General features: G+C 36.2%; 1 protein-coding gene across 1 annotated transcript; it reads right to left on the reverse strand.

The window, feature by feature from the left end:
• Positions 1-10,400: 10,400 nt before the first annotated feature.
• Tti1 (Telo2 interacting protein 1) lies at positions 10,401-24,845 on the reverse strand. Its single transcript, XM_067107850.1, has 2 exons — positions 24,652-24,845; positions 10,401-17,684 (listed from the first exon to the last, which is right to left on the reverse strand). The coding sequence occupies exon 2, from the start codon at positions 17,496-17,498 to the stop codon at positions 14,127-14,129; it is 3,372 nt and encodes a 1,123-aa protein (XP_066963951.1). The 5' UTR covers positions 17,499-17,684; positions 24,652-24,845; the 3' UTR covers positions 10,401-14,126.
• Positions 24,846-26,704: the final 1,859 nt, after the last annotated feature.

A 26,704-nucleotide genomic window follows, 5' to 3' on the forward strand; every position in this document is an offset into this window, starting at 1 on the left:
CCTCCTTTAATCCAATTTATCATTTTTTTCATAAACTGAAAACTGTGATTACAATATATGTCTTTGCAGTCATTCTCTTGTATTCCTACTCATTCCTTTGTCTTGGTGTCATAAAGAACTGTATTCCTACCATCCCTTTGTCTTGTGTCATAAAGAACAAGATTAAACAAAACATAATACATATAAGGTTGATGAAACTTAGATGATACATTAACTGGACAGAAAGAAAAGTAACAAACAGTTAGTAAAAAGAAAGGTCCAAAAAGAATTGAAAAATAAAAATAATGATAAATGTGATATTTCCTGAAAAGATTCTAAACTCGCAGAAAAATTGTGCAATTATCACAAAGTATTTCTTCTGAAATTTATATGAAACCCAAGGACTTTGCAATAGAAGTCTGATCTGTTTTGAAAGACTAGTGTTTGAAATGAAAAGACAAAAGAATAGGAATAAAATTGTTTACTTTGGGTGAAAATTAAACAGTTATGTGTTCTTTTGAAAACTGTGTTAAACTGAAATGAAAACTCAGATTCTTAATATCATACATCCTGTTTAGTACTTGTCTTGTTGCTTATGTTGCTGAAGTTAGCTTCAAACTAGACGGACTTTAGTGCCACTAGTATTCCCAAGACAAACTACTATACTGATTCTGTCATCTTTCCTGCCTTGATGCTAGACTGCACAATTCCTCAGAACTACAGTAAACACAGAACAAATCAAAGTAAAGCTTATCATTTTCTTGGGTTGGAACCTGCAGATTCTGCATCAGGGAAATGTGGGTCGTGGTCTTTCTTAGTAATTTTGCAGTGGAGGTGATTTGCAATCTGGTAACTGCTAGCAGTTAGCTGAGTAATCTGACTATGGTATAATTCAGTAAGCATCACTGGAATAAAGAATAAAAAATGGATACTCCAAGAATAAATACAAGCTGGAATATAAAATTTAGGCCAAAGACATGCTGGGACCTTGAGGTAGTTCTGGGGTTGGAAATAATCTAGGAAACAATTATTAGGAGAGGGTGGAGTAAGATGAAGAAAGAGAATATAAATGGAGGTATAGTAAAAGGAATAAAAGGGGTTATAAAGGTCATAAAATTATTAAAAACAACAGCTTCTTAGATAACCCAAGAGCTTCTTGTTCTCCGTGTGTATGAGCAATTAAAGCTAACAACTTTGTCTAACACATCACTGGAGTTCTTGAGAACCAACCCAATTCACCTTTATGACAGCATTCTTAGGTTCTTACCAGAAAGCCAAGTTTTACTTATTATTTATGCACAGGATGGACAAAGAGCTAAACTGAGCCAAACACCAAACAATTTTATTTAAATTTTGGAAATTACAGACTTTGCATGAGAGAACTGGTCAGTTAGAACCTTGACACAGGATTCTAGTTTGTTCCTTCTCATGGTCCAGTTAGAACCTTGACACAGGATTCTAGTTTGTTCCTTCTACAAATAAAAATCATGTCTGGGAGCCAGCTAGCAAGAACAAGGTTGGAAACAGAAGGGGAACAAAGGAACGGAATGGATGAAAACTCAGTGGATTGCAACCCCAAGAACAATCGACAAAACCTACCACTTGCATCTCTCTTCACCTGCTAAGACTGACACAGACTATGACACCTATGTGGAAGGGAAGCCTCAAACTCTTTCCCAAGCCTTGAAGATGTTTATAAAAGAAAATGCTGAAAGGCACCACTGCTTGCTACCTACCTCACCTAAAAAAATTTAACATAGTCAACAGCACGACACTATACTATATAAAAAACTAATGAAAAGTTAAATACAGATATTACAAACCTTGAACTTCCACAAGTATGATGATAACCAGTTTTGAAGCTTTTGAAGACAAGGGAGACTCAAATGCACAAACTTTCGTGAATATTACTTTTTTCATCTATGACTGCTAACTTTGACACAGCACTAGATGAAGGAACTTAAGAGTGAAAGGACCTTTTAGTGGCAAAAATTCTTCTCCATAAATTTAGCTACTTGATTTCCAGCATACCATTGCAATATGCCTTGGACATACTACTAGCTAAGCCCCACAAGCCAGTAAAAAAGATAGAAAACACTGCAGACTTTCCTCTCTCTCAATCATCACACCCTGCACTGTCTCTGCATGACTGGGTACTCACCAAAAGTTTTGTGAAAACTTTTATTTTTGTACTACCTCTCTCACTTCTTCAGTATAACAGCAGCACCAATATGCAGTAAATGTGCCTTGCTGTCAATTTCTCAGTTCCAGAAATCCTTTATTCCTCACACTGTTGGACTGTGGAACAGCCTCCCAGAGGATGTCGGCAATTGAAGTTCAGGATTCAAACAAAGGTGCAGTGCATTACTACCCAATACTATTCTCCTTGCATTTCAACACATATTTATCTATTTGTTACTTTACTGATTTATTCTTTTTTTTAATAAATGAGTGATCTCTCTTTCAGTATTTCCCTTTAACTCCTCTTACTTCTTGCACGAAGTTGAATTTCAAGCCAATGGCCTCTCAGGCTTGTTCCATAAGAATAGGTTTCATCTTCTGAATAATAATAATATAAACAGTCTGCATGAATGACCTGATGATGATGCATTTGACAAACATGATGAAACTACTTTACTTAATAGGCACCAATGCTCGAAACCTGAGTTTAACTCAACCTTATGACATTTCATTAATGCCAATGATCTTGAGTTGGTGTTGTATTACTGCAGAACAGTTATCATGGTGTGGGTCTACAACTGATGAGAATTAATCTGCTTTGATATGGAACCTTGGGTAGTCAGTCCTCCTGAACCCTTCCCTATTTATTTTCAAAGTAGTCAGTCTCCCACCAATGTTCCTTGCCCTATTTATTTTCAAATAGTCAGTCTCCCACCAATGTTCCTTGCCCTATTTATTTTCAAAGTAGTCAATCCCCCACCAAGGCTTAGTCTGACTACAACCACCCTGTATTTCTGGATTATGGGTATAATTATAAGCACGCTCATAATGACAAAACTCATTTATTATTTGCCACATATGGCCCACCCATTTGTTGTATGAGTAAGAAGATGGAAGAGATAAACCAGCAGGTCTAGCCAATACCAAGTACAGATTCTGATTAGCTTTTTATCTTTATTGTTCACTTATAAGTTCTATACTAAATTTACAATAATTATTGCTAGTTATGAGTTTAAAGTCACTGATGTTAGTGTTGTCTGATATACATATCAAAAGCATAATAAAACATTAATCATATGTGCTGTTCTCAGCTAAGTTTACAATTGTTCAATGTAAGTTTTAGTGTCAAATATGTTATTTACTGTCTGATATATATATTAGAAACATAACTAGCCATAATCGTAAGAGTTTTTTTTCTCTTCCTCCATTCTGGGCTTGTAAGGTATTCCAAAAACTTTTTAATAACTTACTGGCAGCGAGATTTCCTTTAAGTCCTATTTTTGATAGTGTAGCTGCTACTCTTCCTCAACGTTCAATGTTTTTTCTTCTCATAAGGGAGACAATGTTGCTCATTCCTTTAGCACTATCAGATACTAGGTGTGGAGAAATGACTATTTCTGCCATATATTCTCGTTTTTCCAGCCATCACAAAATTCTGAAATTCCGTGCCTTCACACGACTAATTGTTTCAAAGTGAAGAGACAGAAGGCTGATGCCTCCCAGAAAGGTTATTGGTTCTAAAATTGTTGTTGCACTATATTTTCCATTAAACTGAGAAAATTTGCTTCTCTGCTTTTGTTAATATGGTTTGTTTCTATTTGGCTTTCATTGGTATATTATTATTAGGCAGGATAACCATCTCCTTCAACAGTTTCTGAATTTCCCTATTGAAGGGGGACCAAGCACCATTCAGTAATGGGAAGGCCACTGTCCCAAATTCCTGCTGCTCAACTTCAATCAGTTTTCCTTTCATTAATGAGGTATTTTCCATCTTGTGAAAGGATGAACACTAAGTGTTCAAGGATTATCAGTATTATTCTCAGGGCAGATATTGGTGCCTGTACTACATTCGATTGAGGTTTACTGTCTGACCTGGTCTTATTAATGTTACTAGTCGGGAGCTTTGGAAGTCAGTGGCTGTCTCCCTGTTACCCATTCTGATTTCAGTGGGATCTAGGTAATTGATTCAACTTCTTTTGGGCTTAGGGTTTTTTGCCCTGTTTCATGACATAAGACTTTTGGTGACAAACCTGTCTCTGCCTGGGCAGACTGTTGCAGCCTCTCAATCCTCTAGTTTAAGGGATGAGAAATTTTTACACATCACACCTGATTCCATAACCAGGACAGACTTGAATTCCTTTTGGGAATCATGGATAGCATCTCTGATATGCTGATGCTCAGTAGTGAGTCCTCAAAGGAGTTACACTCTCATGGGGTCATCCTTGATACTGTTCATGATTTCCTCAGGAATTCTGAAAGTACTGCAAGCAGAATTTTCCCATCAAGGAAGCCTGCATGAACTGATGAGCAAAGGCAGTCATATCTTCACTGCCTGGCAGTATAGAAAGTACAGCAGCAACTAAATTTCCTATCAGGGCTTCTGCATAAACTGGGATGGGCCAAGGCAGTCATATCATCACCTGCCTGAAATATAGAAAGTAGTGGGTAACAGTTTTTCCTAACAGAGAAGCCTGCATGAGCTGACTCAGTCAAGGCAGTCCATATAACCACTGCTAGCAGTACAGAAAGTACAACAAGCTGAATTTCCTATTAGGGAAGCCTGCATAAACTTTGAGACTCACAGCGCTACAAAAATAAGTTTTTTCCTATATCAAAACTTGTTTTATAAAAAGGAGGTGAGAAAATTCCTTCACTTCAGACAAGAAATCTCTCTTTTGCAAGATGTGTCAACCCAAAGTCTTAGCCTATCCCATAGGTAATTTCCTTTTTGCAAGAAGCATGGCAAGCACCTCTCCCGAAAGACATGGAAAGCTTTTTGCATAAAGCAATCATTACAATGAAACACCTTTCTATATAAATTTAACCTACATCTCTTATTTTACCTACAGAAGAGACTGATCACAGGATGTTAGCCTAAAAATTTCACTTTGCACAATGAAACAAAATGTTAATCTAGACTGTAATTAAGTAGTCATCTGAAAATGCCAAATTGGCAAAAAAAGATTTCAGTCTGCTACCTATGAAATATAAGATGAACTTAATCTCACAATCATAACATAAACATTCACAGTTGCTCACTATGAGTATAGTATCTGGAAAAAGAACTTGATACAATTCATCAACCCAGCAAACCCATTTACTCTACCCTGCATATAATGTGATACTTAGAGACTATCAATAAAGCAAACAAAATACACTACAAAAAGTCCCACATATAACAGACTTTTAACAATAAAATAAAGCTTCCTACACTGAAAAACATTAAAAAAGGACTGAACACCTCAAAATGACAATCAACTCATTTTTCACTAACCTAAATTCATCAGTCGTTCACTCAATAATGTATATTAAAACAAAAGCAAAGCAGATGCCAGTGTTTATAATATGCACAACCGTCATGAAATTTACACCAAGGAGACTAGTAGATCCATCTCATGAAGATTAATAGCCATACAAATGATCAGGAAGACTTGGTTCAGACAGATTTAACAAGGTATAAGCTTAATGATGACCAAAACAACGGTTTCGACCTTCATCATAAAACAACTGCCATTTCCCATCCCACCAACATCAATTTTCCACACCTGCATATTCCATTCCATAAATACTGTACCCTTATAACGCTGCCAACCGTCCATTCACTGGTGATCAAGACTGAAATATTTCAATCAATAGGCAGTCCACAGTTTACGACGTGGTCGAAGCCATTTACATTCGAGGTTATGACGCCAAATATATTCATCAGAAATTATTTCCGGTTCTGGCGCATGTTCAGGGGTTACGACGTCGATAATCGATCTGACAAGAAATATGGCTCAAACCGCAGAATAATCAAATTTGGAGGCTTTTTATGAAAAACTCAATAAAATGCAGTTTAACGTTTTCAATACAACCATTAAAAGTATGATTTTCTTAGGATTTTTGACGATTTCGACAATTTTCAGTTTACGACACGGCGTAAAACAGAACCCGTCAAAAACCAGAGACTGCCTGTATATATATGGTTTACTTACAGAATTTTTGAGTAAATAATTGCCACTGCTGCACATATACACAAAAACATGATGGCAATTTTTGATGGCGAAGAAAACAATATCAATAAATAGAGATACTCCTACTTACCAATGCCATACATTAACTTCAGTCTTTCCATTCCTTGTCACTACCACCTACAGCCTAAAAAATGTAAAACAACTAAAAGTAACTGTAGCATCTTGAATACTCCACAGTTTTAACAGGCAAAAAAATTATTATAGTATTAAAAACAAACAGAGAATAGTTCAATATCCAGTAATTTCTGTAACAAAAGTAGTAACCTGAAATATCTGAAATATTTTTCCATCACATGATCACCCAGTTTTCAGGAAAATGTGCTTTTTCATGTCTGTTACTGAGTGGATATATCTTACTGACCCCGGATTTTATGGATGGGTCATAGTGACTAGATCCAAACATAGCAATGTAAAGCAAATTGTGGCTTAACCATTTTCACTTGCTCACTTCTTGTATCACTTGCTCATTATTCATACTGAGCAAACACAAGCATTAGTGATAAGATAGTAACATTTTGCAAGATAAAAGTTTGTTAAAATATATATATCTCACCACATAAAAACCAAAGAACATATTTCACAACAAGCAAACACTGGGGACATTAAGACATTACATCAGGACACACAACTTGAAACCCTCATACATCAGTTATCCAACTTTTGACAGAAATGCAAAAATACTTGCAGACAAGGAACAGACAATGGAGAGAAACTAGTAGTTAGTTAGCTTTAATGGGCAACAGGACTTAAATGTTACCAAATTATGGAGTTAAAAAAATTAAAACTGTTTACAGAAAGTAAAATAATCAAGTCAGTATATATAATATCCTACTCTTGTCTAAATAGTCTAAATGTGGCCTCACATTCCCTAGCTTTGAACCAACAAATAAGAATGAATAAGATTGCACTACCTAGTCAGATAAACAACAGTTTCAAGTCTTTCTCCAAATAAAAGTCAGCAGATGTCAGGAATCCAAAACTAAAGCATTCATAAGTATACCTTAGTTTTACCAGACCACTGAGCTGATAAACAGCTCTCCTAGGGCTGGCCTGAAGGATTAGACTTATTTTACATGGCTAAGAACCAATTGGTTACTTAGCAACGGGACCTACAGCTTACTGTGGAATCCGAACCACATTTTAGCGAGAAATGAATTTCGATCACCGGAACTAAATTCCTCTAACACTTCATCAGCTGGCCGGAGACTCGCACTCAGGCCTAGCGAGTGCTAGTCCACAGCTCTACCAACTCGCCCAACGAAGAGCTTAAAAAACAAAGAACATAGTAGCACATGGGGAAGATTGAATCTGCAAATCCCATGGGTAGTACTTTAGTAAGAAATACAAAATTAACCTGTACTACATCTTCCTGGAATTATAAATTATGTGCATAAAACAATAATGTTAACACCACCACTAATATTGGTATTTTATAAAGAAAATATGCATACCAATAGCTAGGAAGTTATAGCAAACAATAAAATTTTGTCTTAAAACAGTTTTGGACCATATTCCAAACATGATCAGGGAATAAGAGGAAAATAATGACCCTCTGCTACTATAATAAAAGGGTTCCACTGATTACGTTTATGCTCTAGGCAGGTATGCGCAGTGATGGTCTGGAAGCTACAAAACCAAAATTATACTTGTGATTCAGAAAATAAAATGGAAATCCATGTCTCATACAATGGAAATCCATGTCTCCAACAACTGAAGGATTTTCAGAATAAACCAGTATCTTCTGAACAATGGTAACAGAGGGCTTATGGTTAAAAAATTTTCAATAACAGAACCTGTCACTGGCTACAAAGAGTTGGAAGTTGCCATTTTAAAAAACACTTAACAATTTTTAGTTATCACTACATTACAGTAATCGAACAACTACGCATCAGGACAGATAATGAAAGTGAAAATCATGATAAGCTATTCTAAATGCATCTATGTCAATTGAATTATTAAAATCCTACTGAAGAAGGAGCTTTTGCACCTATAACAATCCACAAACTACTGTAAAGATAACTTGTTGACAGAAGGAAATTTACTTAATACCCATCAAAATTTTTCCATTTCTAGGACCGCATCAGTCTTCTGGAATAGCCATTTGTCATTTGTATTACTCACAATCTTAGTAATATTTTTCTCCTGACTATGACTAAATAACTTAATACTATTTTTCAAAAAAGGCTTTGAACGAGAAACAAACAACTTATAGGAGGAGGATGAAAGAATGAATAACACCCAGTTGTACCTATATTTTGTATAGCCCAAGAAGACACAAGCTTGATGGAGACAGGATGCCAGCACTTATTATATGAATTAATGGGTTTGTATGAAAATACCTATTTTAAGTTCTAAAATATTTTTTTGCATCAAAACCCCACCGATAACATATAAGACTGAGTCTAAATCCCAGACTGTAGCAAAAAAATACATGAGTCCATAAGAGATCTTGGAATTACAAGACGTCAGGAAACAAGGCTCTTTGAACATCAATGGCAGGTACTTAAGAGGATGAATATGTCAGATGAGTACCTGAGTGAACCAGAACAAAAACTACAGTCCTCATTGGACGGGTAGGTACCATTCTCAGTTAGCACTCTGCTGGCCCCGAATTCGATTCTCCGACCGACCAATGAAGAATTAGAGGAATTTATCTCTGGTGACAGAAATTTATTTCTCGCTATAATGTGGTTCGGATTCCACAATAAGCTGTAGGTCCCATTGCTAGGTAACCAATTGGTTCTTAGCCACGTAAAATAAACCTAATCCTTCGGGCCAGCCGTAGGAGAGCTGTTAATCACCTCGGTGGTCTGGTTAAACTAAGGTACACTTTTTTTTAGAACAAAAAATGAAACTGTAGTGTCAGGGACCAAGACTTTCAGAAACTCAACATGAGTTTACTAAAGACATTGTAGAAATCATGAGAGTAAAGCATGACAATTGTTTTGTTTCATAGACTGCTTGTAGAACCCAACCAGGCAAACAAGTGAGACATGTTTGAAATGATGTCTGGATGACATAAGAAAAGTTCTATAAGTAAAAAGAAGTCAACACAAAATTCTCACTTGATATTTTTTTAGCATTTTACTACTTCTCCAAAGACCTTAATGACCTGTCTTGGATTACTGTGGTCTAGCTCAAGGCCCCACCTGCTCCATCAGCAGGAAAAGCCTGAGGACAACAGAGCTGCATTAAACAAGGTCACTGGGCCTCTCATGCCTGTAAAATCAGCAAAGCAGAGATGGAGAGAGGTATTGTAATATGATCTTGGATACTTCCTTCCTCTAAACCCATGACTCGACCGCACTGTATGTTGGCCAGCATCCACAACAAGAAAGAGAAATAGTATTTTGGTGGCTTCATCATCAATCAAAAGTAACCATCAGTGGACAACCTGTGGAACATGGAACCATGTAGATACTTTTGTAAATTATGCCAGGACTAGAGAAGGAAAACCTTTTAGCCTGTGGAACATCAGGTCCTGCTACTGTCAATCACAGAAACTCTTGCTGTCAAGGATTAAGGTACCATGGAACACTAACATCGAAGTGGGGCTACTCCCATATCCAGGAATGCCACATAAAAACAAGAATCTCCACTTCAGATCATCAGCAAAAGCTGTAATATGGTATCAGCCCCCTTAACAAGGCAGCACATACTACAGAGTACAGGAAGGATTGCATATAACAGGCTTGTGAGATACCAGTTCAGCCACAGATCCTTCCTTCTCAATTAAGACAGATTTAAGATTTGGGAACCTTATAATTAATATAATTATCTTGTCTAGCAAAACAACATAAAGAGAAACATGAGCATTGCCTATGTTAGGACATATATAAATTTTGACAATTCTTACAATAAAGTACTTAAAAATAACCTAAGGTGTAAAAATAAATGCATATGATTTTAAATTTCAAACATAGGTAAAATATAGGGTTTTTTTAAACAGTAACCACAATGATAAACATATGCCATAAGAAACTTAAAATATAAAAGCTTTCTCTATGAAACTTAAACAAAGAATTACAGTACCTCTTGCCACAATTCCAAATAAAATATGCTCACCATAAGGAGAAAATTAACCTTGAATATCTAATACAAGAAGAAGCAATGAAATTTCCAAGAACTATCCAACTGTCTTTATAAAGATTACATAACTATTAAAATACTTCTAATTTCAATGTAAACTTTATGGTAACAATATAAGGTTCTGCGAAAGAAAACAACTTTGTAGCAAAAATATAACAATTTATTATACAAAATATCAATGCAGAAAGCTATCACTTTTCCAAAGTACACAGTATTTTCAATATCATATCTCACTTGCTATACTGGCCATACAGCATTGCCAGAAAAGTATATACAAGACAAACAAATATAAATACTGTAAACAATTTTGCAGAAAACTGGGAACATATCTTGCCACAACTGAGGGACTAAGAAAAATAGCACCACACAGCAAACTTACAGACTTAACTGTGAGTAATGCAAAACCTTTAATGCCAGCTAATCCATCTTTCCCATAAATAAATTTGTATTCAGCATTAAATTCACTAAAAAAGTCAAACTAAAACCTTAAACTACTGCAACAAGAGCTCAATTTCTATAGTGTTTAATGAGAGTCAAGATTCACTTGTAAAACCAGAGAATTTTGTTAAATTACATGTCAAGGGCTAAATACTTAGGCACAAGTGTCTACATCTACCCTTGTGCATTCTGAAAAAGAAAACTGGATGCATATACCAAGGACATGCATGATGTGGAATGTGGTTGGGAGGAAAAAATAAAATGCTGTTAACAGTTAACGCAGACATTGAAAAATAGACATGTATAGCTACCTTCATGTGAAATGCTGATTACCTTAGTATGCAAGTATACTGTTGTCAAAGTATAAATTATGTGATGAATATTTTGTTATTGAAGTTCCCCCTAATAACATCTTCTTTACTATGGTTCTGAGATTAGGTAAGCATTTTCATTTAAAGTAAAAATCTGGAGCTTTAGTTAAAGACATTAATTTTATATGCATGCTTAATTTTGAGAATATATCAGTCAAGTGATTTGTTAGTAGAAATTCCCATATATTCACTCAATTTAAATGCATGTCAATTTTGGTTTTCATAGAAGTTTTACATAATCTATTTCTTCAAGAGAATTCCAGGTTGGCTGAACTGGATGAGGTGATGTAACATCCAATTTTGTCCTGGCGTGTGTACAAACATTTGGAAGCTGGAGCCAATCTTTTAGGCAGCAGCTCAGGGATGGCAAAGAAAACAAGACATGATAAGAGCAAGGCAAGTCTCAAGTTTCCCGTCATTTCCCTCAAGACAGGCTACAGCACTTTCGGTTCATCGTAAACATTTTAGTGTTTGCTTCATGAGAGAGCAGCAGTTGCACCCTAAAGGGGCTTGAAAGGATAATTTCGACACATTACAGAAAAGAAACCAGTTTTTCCTAGGGTGTATAGCCATACTACTTGGAAAAGAGGCTTGTTTCAACACTGAAATATAAAGTTAACTGGGCTATTAATTGGAGTTTGATTTTCCTTAACTGGCATCTGAGCAAAAATGTCACTAACTTATACATTCCAGAAATTCATTGTCAACAAATGTGGTTAGGAGGCAAGTTCTCCAATTTAAAAATACTATTTCTATATTAAAATATAATTAAAATGTTTCAAAACTCATATGTGTGTTAACAGCCGAATGCAAACCATAATTGTGTAGGTGGTGAATAGCACATTTATGGCAAGAAGGAACTGAGCTTTCAAGCCACTCTGTCAGACGCTTGTTAACTGAAAGCAATACTGAAAGATAAAAGTCATTTCAGCATCATACGTGCAAAAAAAGTAAGAAAAAGTATCTGTAAATTATACTTTACCACCCACTAAAGTACAGTACTTTCACTACCTACAAGCTTCTTTGAAACAGGAATAAAATTCAGTTATCAGGGATTCAAAAGCCAACAATGTGAGAGATAAATTCTTAAAATCTCACACTGTGCTGCTAAATGTGTTGCTAAAGTAGCTTGTAATTGGACTCCACATCCACAAGTAGTGTGAGGAAAAAATATTCCAGGAGAATGCTTTTCTCATAAAAATTATTCACATAATGAATGTAACATGGACAAAAGACATTGCTGAATAGCTTTGATATTATTCTTGTAAAAGACATAAAGCTAAGCTTATTCCTTGAACATATATACTACCTTAAGAAATCTTTACAGCCAGCAAACTAGCTAATTAGCTCAAATTACAAGTCTGAAACTAGCCTCATTACCACGAGCATCAGCATTCATGTATGACTTTATCTTGTTCCTCATCATCATCATAAATGTTTTTACATCTGCCTTTTTTCTGTAAGGGGTTAGACATGAAAAGAGTTCTCTCCACTCTTTTGGAACTCCCATCAGGCTAAGTTTTAATTTATCAACTTTCTCTCCCCACAATTTCCCAAGCCTTCATAAACGTTTCTGTTCTGTTTTTATTATCAATCTATAAACGGCATCAAAAGAATTTACTGTATGTTGTACATTCTGACCTTTTAGTTACTCTTCATTACAGTATTCATCCATTCAATTTCATGGCAAGTCAGCAAGGACAGATGAAGTACGTATGTAAAACATAAGAAATCTGCATAATAAAATACAATATGTACAAATAATCTAGCATTTCTATGATATACTAATTCCAGTTGTGAAGATTTGCAAACAGTCTCCACTAAGTAAATCATCATTATTATAAACATATATACAGTATATCTTAACCAAACCACCAAGTTAACATTCTCAACTCTCTCAGGACAAGCCTTTAGGGACTAGGTTAATACATCTCATAAGCTTATAAAGTATTCTTTGCATGGTACACACAATTACCCAACCATGAAAATCAGCTCTTTAAGCCTCTCAAAACCAAATGTAACATCCACCATAATGCTAAAATGTAACAAACCTCCAGTGTCCAAATATATGGGTATATGTCTTGTAAAACACTCTAAACAGATACTGTACAAGCCCCTATTTCTAACTTCCCATTTATACATGGACAAAGGAGTACCCCATAAACCTACTAACAGAAAAATCTTTCCTTGCAGCAACACGTCGTTCATAAACCTTTCATAAAGTTGAACAGAGAATTTGAGCTAATCCAGGAGTCATGCAACTACAGTAAGTTTATCATAAACTGTTCACCTCTTATTTTGTAGCTACATTTTCAAAATTATTTGCTACACTGCCCAGTAAATATTCCAGGTAAATATACAAAAACAAAACAAAACAAAACATACACCAGTAATTCATTGTTATCCTTAGGCTACCTTTATGAAGAAAAAAAATGAAATTCTGAGACAACAGCAGATGTAGTGTCATGCAAGAATGCAATGATAACACATTTAAAGCAATAACAGAACTTCAAATGGCAAATGGGTCCAGCCCAAAATGCTTAATAACCTGTCTTGTGATACATCTGTACCAGCTAAACCTTCAATATTTCCTATGTGAATCATCATCACATCCCAATAACCATTTGAAATTTCAACTAATTGGCTTTGTTATTTCACTTCATAACAATGATATAATTTACTAAACCTAATTCAACAAAAAGTATTAAATTTTAACTTGTAGAAAGTCATTATGAAATTATCAATGTCGTGCAGCATTTTAACTAAACCAAACAGCCTACAAAATTAGTGTTCACAGAGCTGGCTCCAACAATCTGTTTTAAAGAGGGTCAAAGAACTTCCAAAGGAAGTCAATTTCAGCAAATCTTCTTAAAAGAAGGTAGTACAGTAGTTGGATATGTATAAAGCTTTCCATACAAAATGATGAACCGTATTACAATTTGTGACACAAGGGTAAATGTTGAATACATCACACCTATTACATGATCACTATTATTATTTACATACAAATGGAACAAATCCTAGATAATAATACAGAACTTTAATAATTCATCACTCATGACAATTGTCTATACAACTCAACAATTTCATCTGGTAACTGTACTCGAGGCATACTTCTGATGTGGACAGCACCTAAACAAGGTGATGGGGGTAAAATTCGTACCGGTGGCTGCTGATAGGCCAATACCAGCCATACATGCTGAGGATGAGTCTTTACAACCTTCTTAAAAACTACTATGGCAGAGTCAAGAAGTTTCTGTGGTTGTCGGGTGTCTAAGTAAATCATCATAGCATTCAAAAGTTCACTGGTCTCTAAAACTCCCAAGTTTAATGCCTTCAATAAGTTTGGTAAATGTTTCAACACAGAATGCTGAGCTCGGTATCCTGCTGTCATATAATAACCACTATCCTTTGTCTTACTCAAACTTACAGATCCTTGACTTTTCAAAAATGAGAAAATAACAGGGAAAATTTCTTTAACTATACGACGTCTTAAAAAGTCCCCACTGCTAACAGCCATCACAGTTAAAACATCAAATGAACGCATCATTACAATGAAGTCAACATCCTTTAATCGAAGCACAAGAGGCTTCCAAAGCTTGTGGAACACTGGCAGTCTCTCATTTTCCCATTTTGCCAAGGCATCAGAGCCAGCCCTTATTACTTCTAAGATTAATAACTTGAGCTTCCTGTCCTGAACATATAACAAGTGAGAGCACTTTTCAAGAACTTCCACAACATGTTTAACATACATTGGTGCTTCAGTTTTGTTTTCTTCTGGTTGACTAACTTCAACTACATCATCACCTTTATTTTCACCTTCACCTTTACTAAAACCTCTTGCAATATCCCCCTCTTCCAAAGGTTCTTCCTTTTCCTCTTTTTCTAAATTTTCCTTAACTTGTAATTGTTTAGCATGATAGTCTCTCAAAAAGAATGCCAATCCCTCTGATTTGGAATTTTCATCAACAGTTACACTTACAGAACCACCCTCTCCAACTGATTTTACTTCTGTACCACCATGGACTTCCGTAACAGTTGATTTTGCTTCATACCTAATTACTGCCATGATGTAAACTAGCAACACTCTCAGTAAAGGCAAAGCTTGTTCACTGTGATAAGAATCAAGAGATATTAAAACATCTTGTACTAATTCTTCAGTGAAAGCAATAACATCAATATTTGCATATTCTAGACATACCTGAAGTACAAGTGGCGCAGAAGGGTACTGAAGTAACCGCTTCAGCTTCATAGACAAGGGATACCAATAGTGATGGACACTCTTTTCAATTAATTGTGCTACATCTCCAAACTCACAAGCTTTAGCAATTGCAGCAAGAGTGTTGTGCCCTGTAAAACTAATCAAAACATTACTCTCTCCAGCTTTTTCCATCACAGAGCACAAAATAGTACTCAAAAATATTTCAAAATCCTTTCCAATCATTAGGGATGCAGCACTTATCAAATTTAAAGCATTTGCAACAAGTACAATATTGCTCTTAACCATATCAACTGATATATTCTCTTGTCTGTTGACAGGGACCAATGTATCAACTGTTATCTGATCTTCCTGGATTCTACTTGATGCTTTTCCAGTAATAACAGACAGAGGAACATCAAATATTTCCAAACTAATCAACACATCTAAAATACTCTGAACAACTTTTTCATTTTCCACTAATGACATACTGTCACCATCTGTGTCTTTGCACTTGCTTTTATCTCTCCCTTGCAAGATGAGCGTAAACACAATAAGTGCTTCTTTCCTCGACTGAGATTCTTGTAACAGTTCCAAGCATAGGTCTGACACTACTGTGATATCACAATGATAACCAATTAACTTGCAAGATGAAGCAATGGATTCAAATATACGTATGTCCTGGAAATACTTGAAGCTCCGGCCAAGAGATGGTTTAATGGTTAAAACACTGAAGGGATCCTCAGCACTTGTCCTCTCAAGAAGAAGATCCGAGTCCCCTACATCAAGTGCAAGGCCATAACGAAGTGACCTCAGTAGACGGAGAGAGTGGGTTGGCCAAGTCATCAATTTAGAAATCCTCACACCTAAAACTTCAAGACATCCCAAAAGCTGACGTACACTGGTCAATGTCTTATAATCATCTTCTTGCTTGAAAATGGTTGGTAACTGAGTACAAAGTGCATACACATGCTCCTCAAGCAATTCATACATACCCTTCTGAATTGACGAGCGCTGATTTTCATATCCAATAACATTCATCACAGATAACAGAGAATTCTGGGCAGATGTTCCCACATCGACAATATCATCACTTCTCAGTGTTATGATCACTTGTAAAGCTAATACAACTGCACCAGTAAGGGACCTGTGGCATCTGCAGATAAGTTTTTCTGCAAACTGAATAAGAGATAATCTCACTTTCCAGTGGGAGTGATTTACCAATTTTATCATGGACTGAATTAATATGATCAGTTTCCCTGCAGTTTCATGTACCCACTTTCTATTTATGTCTACACTGGGCAACTTCGAAGAACTTTCTTCATCTGGTCCAGGAATATAAAATTTACTTTTCTTTTCAGTAGAGTTTTTTGTTTTATTGTTCAAGTTTTCCACTTTAAATAGCTTATTCCTAAGTTCTGTGACTGTTTCATTCTCTTCCAAATTTGACACTTTTTCTTTTAAGAAATCATCTCTCATGACTAACACAACAAAGTAAACCCAAGCATCTATAGCAGCACATGTAATCTTATGGCCCTGTTTTTCATCACCATTAGCAATTTTTGCTAACCCTGTTACAATGCCAGGAAGAAAATTTGTGAAAGTGCTACTAAGATTATCTTGTTTAGCCTCAGAAATATTTGTAAAGAATTTCTTTTGGCCTAGGGCTGATAAACAGACTATAGCCTCTATTCTTAAGTTACGGTTCTTCTCTTCTTGTGCTAGTTTCAGGCAGACAAACACAGCATGACCAAGCTGAGGTCTAAAGTCATTACTAATAATTTTCTCCAGCACTTTGTCAGTGCTATGATGAATGACTGTTGTAATGGTAGTCAATACCAACTGCTTACACTCTTCACTAAGGTTATTTCCTTTTTGAGGATCACTCTTGTTAGTGAGAAGAATGAAAAGCTCAGTGAAAATATTTTGGAAAAAACTAAAATCATCTATATCAGATTGGCGCAAAACAATAAGCATACACCTGACCAATTCTTCTTGCATAGTCCAAGACAATTTCTTGCCACTCTTCAAAATTATAAAAAGTGGAAACACAAGATACTCCTTCATCTGACTGATGCAACTTGAACCAACATCAATTTGTGAATTCTTTTCAGCTGCCAAAACTTGCTCAATTGCATGGCAAAGGGCTCGTACACTATCAACACTATGGTCACGAGCAACAGCAATACTTGCTGGCTGTAAAATCTGAAATGCTTCTCGAGGATCCATAACTTAATAATGAATTCTACTCCTCTACTTACAAATACCAAAAGGCTAAGCAACTAACCTTACTACAAATATTATTTATAATGTCCAGAGTATTAAACAGTTATTCAAGATATTTCCATACTTCATTGCTGACTTGCTTTTATGCCCCTGGAAGAAAGCTCCACTCATCAGACTGCAAAGCAGTTCCTGAAAATAAAGGAAAATGATCAGTATAAACATAAGTCATATCTCATACTTAATGAACACTCAACTTATTTTTTTTTTTAAATGTATGTCATAAAACTACAAGGATCTGATTTATCAAAAATGTCATATCCTTCAACCATTAAGCAACAGTTCTTAGTAATAATTCTACCATACCAATCAGAATGGCCTTGGTAAAAATGCAGTACTGTATTGTACAGTATAGTATACAGTATATAAAATCTGTTTAAGATTTCATTTTATTGCATAAAACCTGTAAGTTTTACAAGTTGGCATCTAATACAAAATTTAAAATTATTATTTTTGTGTCAAAGTACTGAGCATACCTCATATTTCACTTGAGTATACCACATTGCACAACAATCAGTGAAGAGATGGACTTATTCTTGAAAAGCAGCAGCATTATATTTTCTCACAGTTCTGTATTCTACTGCTAAGGAAAGCCTCAGCATCATTATCTGTTATCTGAAGCTTCTGTGAGCTAAAGATATGAAGTATTTCTAATTGGTAAGGCTGGTGATATGCCGAATAAAATTAAAAGGTTGTACTTATAAAACACAAAAATTCCTTTAAATTTTGAGAGTACATACATGAAAAACCTCTCAACTTGGTAAATGCGAGCTACTTTATTGGAGGGAGGCTTATAATGGCTCGTCCACACTCCATCCAACTGGAGATCCAAATGGACCTAATCATTAAATAATTAAAAATGAGTTTTGGAAATCTAAAAATATCCATTAGCAAGATAGTGCATAGTGATGGACATCCTTCATGGCTCGCATACCTCAGCTTCAACCTTAAATAATGTACTAAACAGCAAATCCCTTCATCCTTAGACACAGTACATATGTGATTCTCAATCTGAATAAATTTTGACTTACCAGTAGTCAATGAAAATGCAATCCATTCCAGATCATTGACTAAATGAAGTTTGTATTTAGTAACCCAGTTTACTTTGAATTTTGTAAGCTCTGTCAGAGTAAATATACTAGGAAAAATTTTGGAGCCTCTTGGGCAAATGATAAAGTCCAAGCTGTTTTGGGGACTTTCATGTTACAAAATCAGTCAGTATTAAATACTTCCTTATCAGTGAAATCATCTTTTTCATGAAAAATAAGTTTCTACTAAAATCCACAAAAGATTCAGTTTTGTTTAGGTTGGTAAACATACATTGGAGTTAATCAATATAAAAAAAATACTGAACATTGCTTCCTTCTCAATATCGTCCTTTATGCCTACTGCCTCATCTACTTTCTATTTGCCCAAAATATTTACTAAATTTTTAAGCTTTTAGGAACAATTTCACTGTTTGCAGATGAACTCTCTTATTCTGACAAAGTTACTTTTTGTAAATATAGTCGTTCACAGCTCTTTTTCAATTTTCAATAGTGGAATACAGTCATAATCACTTTTACAGTCGGTCTGACTTCCAGAATGACCAATCGCAAAGTAAATATCATACATCAAACTGTATTTCTTATTGGAATATTAATGTTACTGTTCAGGTATTAGGCAATTTACGCTGTAGATACCAATCATCTCAAAGCAGTTACATCAGATAAGAACGCTCTCAATGTACTGTACTTAGAACTGCCCCGTGTACTGTAGAGAGTACATCCCATGTTGCAAGATCAAAAGGCCTATTGTTACATTATCAGTTTACAGTGCCTTCCAAACACTAAGGTGCACACAAGAATTATCATTTCAGTTGACATTAGTTCCTACTCAAGATGGAATGCAAAGCTAGCAGTTGTTTGAAATATGTGACACATATTGCATACATACCAAACATTTCTCTGTACACAAACACCATTTCCCCAAGTACATCACAATTTCCTACACAAAGAAGATAAATATTATACTCTTTGTATTGGAAGTTCTTTCCTCACACTTCTGTGCTAACCTCAATCTATAAAGGAAAAGGTCATGAAAAGTTTTATTGTAAAATTATTGTTTGTTCAAACAACCCACTTCATCAAAAAATAGGCTGAACTGCAATTCAAGAGGAAGGACAATGACCATGAAACATTCAAAAGATAACACCATAATACAAGAAGTCCATCATTCAAAGGTATAAATAGTAGCACATAACTTAGGCTATTTTTATGTATTTCCTGATCTCTAGATTTGGTAGAATGGTTTAAAGGCTGGCAATGGATTTTTTCAGGAGATGGCCTTGGAGATCTGACTTTACATTAAGAAATCAAAAAGAAAGAAAAATGGGGAGTTGATTCACTTGAGCTTAGGCTCTACTCATGAGGAATGTTATGTAAACACTTTGGTTAAATAGTATTATATTTACAAAAACAATGGAAAAAATGGTTAAATATGAATTATTAGGAGGCTTGCAACTCTGAAAATCTTTCTACTGAAGTCTTGAATGATGGCAGAGGCACAGTCAAGATGAGCTACAAAAGGCCCTCTGCAATAGAGAGAAAACATTACATGCCAGTAAAAGGAATATATACACATACAATGACTTGAGGCTGCACTGATGGTGTCAAGGACTCCGAGGAATGAAACAGAACACTACACTGGAACACAGAACATTGGCAGTAGCACTGAATAAAATGGCACAAGGATAGAGGTAGAATACTGGCCCAATAAACACCTCTAATGGCAGCTATTAGCCCGACTGAAAGTCTTCCTCGTACTTTACCTTTAGGGGAAGCGGTCTCTGGGTGAAGAATGACGAAGGACAATCACACATATGACAGCACTATCACCTGGGCGACCCATTCGAGGATGACTGTAGAGATGCACTGAGTCTGGAGTTGGGTGTGGACAGGGGAAGGAGAGGACCTCTCAGCACCTCTCTCACAGCTGCGTCGATTGCTCTGGCTAACTGCAAAGATTTCTCCTGTCCTGTCCCTTTTTAAGACCTCTGCCGAGTATGGGCCGTGTGCAGAGATCTGTCGAGTCTGGTGACCGTGTGCAAAAGATGTGTCATTTTCCAGGTGTTCCGGCTATCTGCTTGTAGCTTCCCAGGTATCCTGCAGAAAGACAATTTAGCCAGCTTAATCTGTCTTTAGAATGGTTGTTTTCAGCAGCTTAGTTTGGCTAAGCTGCTTCTGGGAGTGGGCCTCAGCCTCTCATCCTCGCCCTTTTTGACCGTGCCCTTTAAATGTCTTTCAGGTAAAGGAAAGGGACAGATCAAAATGTTGATAACTTTAAGTTTTTTATATCTAGGTCAACTGGCATCGGCTATGCAGCAATGATTCTACTCTCAATAAACTAAGGACAAATTAAGGGTCGGCTGTGCAGCGACTTCTTGTAACTTCTAATACTATATAGTAAGAACTTCCATAAAGCAGTAGATCAGTAATGCAAGAAAAAATTCTAGAAAAGATGCTAAACAAGCATGAAGTATGATAGTAGGTACAACAAGATACACTTATCATAATGTATGCCAGATACAAGAGGGATGAAGGTCATGACCCACTGCAATGATCAGGTCCAACGAATAAACATCGAAAGACTTATGGGTACCATCTTGAAAATAATATTGCAAACAAGTTCTAAAGATGGCACAGATCTTCAGTGAACTTAAAATCCAGGGAGGATGAAAGAGCTCAAACCTCATGTGCCTTTATCCAAATAAGCCCATAAAATAACCAGCCAAACCAGGCAAGGCAGGAATAGCAAAGGATGGCAAGGATGAGCCCCATTTTCCAGAAGACTAGGTTTAGGCAACAAACTCCTGAGAACAAGGATTGACAGAAGACCAACAGCTAAAATTATTAACTCCACCCTACAGGGGATGAAGCTCACTGGCCTACTTAGAAGAAGCAAGGGTTAACAGAAACATGGTCTTGGGGGGTCTTTCTCTAGCAGGGCTTGGATTTAGAAAACAATGGGAATATTTCTGACTTGCTCCATCATTTTGCACAGTTGATTTCTCAGGCGACAATTAACCCTCAAAGTTGGGACTTGACTTTGGCACTGGGCTGCACCATCAGACCCCATGAGCCCTTTTAAGGGGGTTTGGTGAGGCTACACAGCATCAAAGTCAAGTCCCAACTCTGCAGTTTAACTGTTGCCCAAGAAATCAACTGGAAAATATTAAGAAACAAGTCAGAATGTTCCTATCATTTCCTAGGTTAGGTTAGGTTATGTACTGTAAGAGAAGACTGGGCCAGCAAACATCACTGTATTTAACTCTTATGATTGACGATACTCTCCGTGAGGTTAGGCAGGGGAAACCAGAGGTTTATGTAGGAGCTGGCACCATAAGTCTGGTTTTAGAAGTTAAATTAGGTTAGGAAGCATGCCTCATTTCCCTCTATGTTTTGCAGAACTCTAGATCAGGCTAAGTTGCAAGGCTACCCCACTCCTCCTGTTAGGTAAGACACAGCACCTTATGTCAGATTAGCTTAAGTCAGGCTGGTTACTCAATGATTTATAGCACTCTACGTCTGGTTAAGTTGGATGTCAAGGGACCCAACAGCCTAGAATACATTAAATCAAAATGCATCCCTGTAATTGCCCCTGTCACTCTCAGTGTTTTATAATTTTGTTGTATGCCGTTACTGATTACACATAACCTATGTATTTTCCAATTGTTCACCACATAATCTATGCATTTTTGACCACTGGTGTAAGTGCAATTCACAGACCATGACATTTCTTTGATTCTGAGGGTACTAAATAGCTAAACTGACTTATTTCTGCTCATTAAGTTTTAAAACCTTTTATTCCAGTACCTTGACACCATAAAAATCCAAGTAATTAACACTAACAGTAACATTATACTATACTGTGTGCAGTACTTATTACACAGGCCTAATAAATGCCCTAGCTATTGTTTTGTTTTGGTACACTGGTCCAGATATAGCTAATTTGATTCTTTTATTCTGCAAAGGCACCCCTAAAACAAAGATAAGCTGGGACAATAGTACTTAATATATATAATGAAATTAATTCTATAGCATGGACAAATGTTTATTATAACTTAATGTCTATAAACTATCCTGAGATCACAGAATTTCAAAGTACAGTACACTATGGATACAAGGACATATTCATGGTTCAGGTTTCAAACTCTGATACTTGTTCATTCATGACTCACTACGGTATTTCATTCAGTCTCTACCTGGGCTGCTGGTATATAGTGTTTTATTCAGAATTATAATGAAAATTAATGGTAAATAGCATCGAGAAGAATCTAGTTACAGTATATCATTAATGTAGCCAACTAGCCCCACTAGACCAAAAAATTTCAAAGTTTCATTATGAAAATGCATTCATGCTTTAACTTAGTTTTGCCTTGAATCACTGTTTATCTAGCTGAGTTCTCCCCTTTCATTGGTGGATTGGTGCATTGAATAAATTGTGTTGTACTTCAATTATGATCTCCATATCATACAAGCATTTTCCCATACAGAAAAGGGGAAGTGTTGGAGAAAGTGTTTCCTCTGCATATTCTGGTACTGACAAGCTTCTTTGTAGTTTTCAATTAGATCAATTAGCATTAAAAGACTTTATAGCCTACTGACAGTGCAATTAGTTAAACTCTGCATATACACACTGACATCTGATATCAGCACTATAGGTATATATTACATATACCATCATTAGCTTCAACGTATTGGTCAAGGACAATAAAGTTCTTAACTTTTGTGCAAATTAAGCTGTTAGTAGTGTTTCTGTTATGAGTAGCCTTAGTCACTAGTCTGTCTAATTGTGGATAATTTGCTTAAGGTTTCCAAATATCATTTACAAACTGTTATAGCAGAGCTTATGAAAAGTACAACTGTTCATCTGAGACTACTAGGACCTAATTTTTAGAGGCCATCATATGTTTTGTCATTACTGCACAAGGTTCCAATTTTAGATCTATTCCACCTAATGATACACCTCATATCATGCATGACCTGGCAACAGTAGGCTGATATTGCCCAGAACTTAAACTTCTTAATTATGATCATATCAGAGGCATGTATCAGGGTAAGAATGACAGTGGTTATCAACAATTTATTTAGGCTGAGATTCAGTTCTAAGAATTTCAGTATTGTCTTATTCGCTGTTATTAAGTAGTTTTACCAGACAACTGAGCTAATTTATTTACCCCTCACAGGGTTTATTGATGTAAAGCATTGTGGCTCATCATTTTTAAACAAAAAAAAAGTTGTAATGAGACATCATTTCTTCCACACTTTCCTGGAGGCCACTGATGTTTTACATCCACCTTAGGAACTCACAGACTAATTTGCTGGAAATAATGAATGCAATTAGCCTATTCTACAATTTTATAATTTTATACCAACACACAAATTACAAAAAATCACTGGCAGTGGTGTGAGCCATGTGACTCATGGAAGGCTTTCCCTAAAATTCCTCATGCAAAATAAAACTTGGTTTCCAAATTGGGGTTCCATCATATCTGATAAATGTAAGGAATACAGGAGACACAAATATGCTTGGTAGCAAGAATGTATCATACCATTACCAAAATAGAAAAGTAGAAGTGGAAATACAGGCTCAGCTACCTAGCCTATGAGGCAATACACTAATTGAGTTGGACAAGTCAGGTCATGGCACACTACGCCTATGACGATGTTAAGGTTAGTTTAAAGGAAGGTCAGACTATGGTAGCCTAGAAAAGGCCACTGTTGCAATAACTTTGACTTGCTTTTAAGGTAACCTAACCTAGCCTGGGAACTTTGCCCTACGTGGACACCCCCAAGTAAGCCGCGACCCCTCACTCTGCATTCTACCCCAAGTAGCTAGGGCTAGGCCTAGCCTAGGCTAAACAGCCCAGTTGAAAGTATTGATTCACGTGTGTGGCGAGAAATTAATTTGCCATACATTCACTTTGGTCAAATAGGATATGGGGTCGTCCTTATACCGTAATATAACCTCGAATAATTTAAATGATTGTAAAAAGGGGGTTCAGTCTAGGTTTATTTGGATTACCGCAGGCTTTCAACTGCTGGGATCGCCTACCTACCGTAATCTATTTGGCTGACGCAGCCAAAGAAAACGTTTTCTTCCCTGATGGGCTGCCATCACTAACCATAAGAGATACTCTCGTCCTTTTTCCAAAATGGGAAGGATGCAATCAGAATTCTCATGTAAATGGTTTCAATGTTACCATGTGCAGTACACACTTCTCAGATACAAAATATAATGAAGAACAACAAATTGTTTATAGGTTGCGTTATTTACAAATATTTTTTAAATGAAAAAATGTAATACAAATCTTATTGCACTACCATCCATAATAAAAATTAATAATAATTTTTCAATGATTCATAAAGCTTTTGTCGATACCAGGCGAACAAAACAATAAGATATAACCTCAGACCTTGGTATGATAGACACGTTTCATAATAAACTGTACCTACATAGGTCCATCCATTTGACCAAATTATTGCACAGTTCATATAAAATTATTTTATTTGACCCATAAAGGGTTAATAATAACTGGAGATGTTCTCTGTAGAAAATAACCATATAGTTTGGTGTGTTGCCACCAAGGGCGGCGTTGCTTGCAGGCACAAAGGCTTGCAGCCATCGTCATACACCCGGGAACCGAGGAAATTGAATTGGCGCTTAGTGCGCATTGTGATTTTGTTTTCGTTCATTATCTTCATAATGGCATGTTGCGCGGCTTATAATTGCAGAAACTGGCACAGGGCACAGGAATTTCTCGAGAGAAAATGGGAGGTACTGAAATTTATTTACCCATAATTCTGTTCTAGATAGATAAATATCTTATCGAAACTGGAATTGGAATATAAAATTTAGGACAAAGAGAGTGCGCTGGGTTCTACGAGGTCATTCGGTGCTGAAATGGAAATTGGGAGTAAAAAGGTTTCAAAAGTGTAAAAGGAGGAAATCTTCCCAGTTGCACTATGAAATTGTTGGGAGATGGTGGAAAGCAAAATGAAAGAAAAAGAATATGAACGGAGGTACAATAAAAGGAATAAAAGGGGTTGCAGCTAAGGGCCGAAGAGATCACTGCAGAGAACCTAAGTAATACGTAGAGTGCACCGCGGCGAGTTGCACTGACGGAACTAACCCGCTACAGGGGATAATTGTCTTGTAAGCGGTGGATATGCTCTAAGTTAACATATTTTCAGCATGTATTGCAGCATTTAAGTGCAGCCGTGATTTCAGTTTTTAAATCAGATCATTATTAATTGTATAAAATATATCCCACGCAATATAAAGTAACAAAAAAAATCTTGCTTGTGATTAAAAACGCTTAGTACACTAGTAAGTAGGCCCATAGGTTACTGGTTGAGTCATCGTTTCACCTTGTTGTGATAGGCGTATCCAAAAAGTGTGAAGAATTCGAGAAGCTAAGAAAGCATCGTGGTTATTTCAATTGCATACGTATCTAGTAAAAGGTGACCACCAGATTCTATATAAATATAAATGTTACCATGACGCTTAGGGACGCCTACATTTTGTCTGTCACTAAAAATTCTTTGCTGTACGCTACGTATGACTTTTGGATACTGCCTATAGTCCTATACATTCAATTTTTCAGCTTTAGACAAGTAAAGGCAGCGTCAGAGTTGCTTGACAAAATTCCGAAACATCGCACTTGGCTTTCCAATATTTGAGATATATATGCAGATTAGGATGCAAAACTCATTACTTTAACTACATTAGAACAATGACATTTCGAAATACTGTATATTGTACAATAATGGTTAATTTATCAGTAAGATAATTACTTTTTTCTTATAATAATTAAACGAGAGAAAAAACCAACGTGCTGGCATAGTGCTTCGTCACTGATTGTTTCAATATGGCCGCCTGCGGTCACACGCTCAGCAGGGAGATCGCCATTTCATGTTATTATCTCCTATGGCAAATGCCAAAGATTAGCTATCTTTATTGTGAGGACACCCAAAAGAAAATTACCAAAGCAGAGGCTGCTACTGATACCACATATTTGTTTATCTGCAGTTTTAAAAAAATGATGAGCAGGTTGTGCTCCTGTGACCAGGTCCAGACAAGAAATAAGACAAAGGTAAATCTCACCACTG

The sequence above is a fragment of the Macrobrachium rosenbergii genome, chromosome 8 (genome assembly GCF_040412425.1).
Source record: "Macrobrachium rosenbergii isolate ZJJX-2024 chromosome 8, ASM4041242v1, whole genome shotgun sequence".
NCBI lineage: Eukaryota > Metazoa > Arthropoda > Malacostraca > Decapoda > Palaemonidae > Macrobrachium > Macrobrachium rosenbergii.

Excerpts from the sequence above, each read along its gene's own strand:
- Tti1 (XM_067107850.1), bottom strand. The coding sequence starts at position 17,498 with ATGGATCCTCGAGAAGCATTTCAGATTTTACAGCCAGCAAGTATTGCT.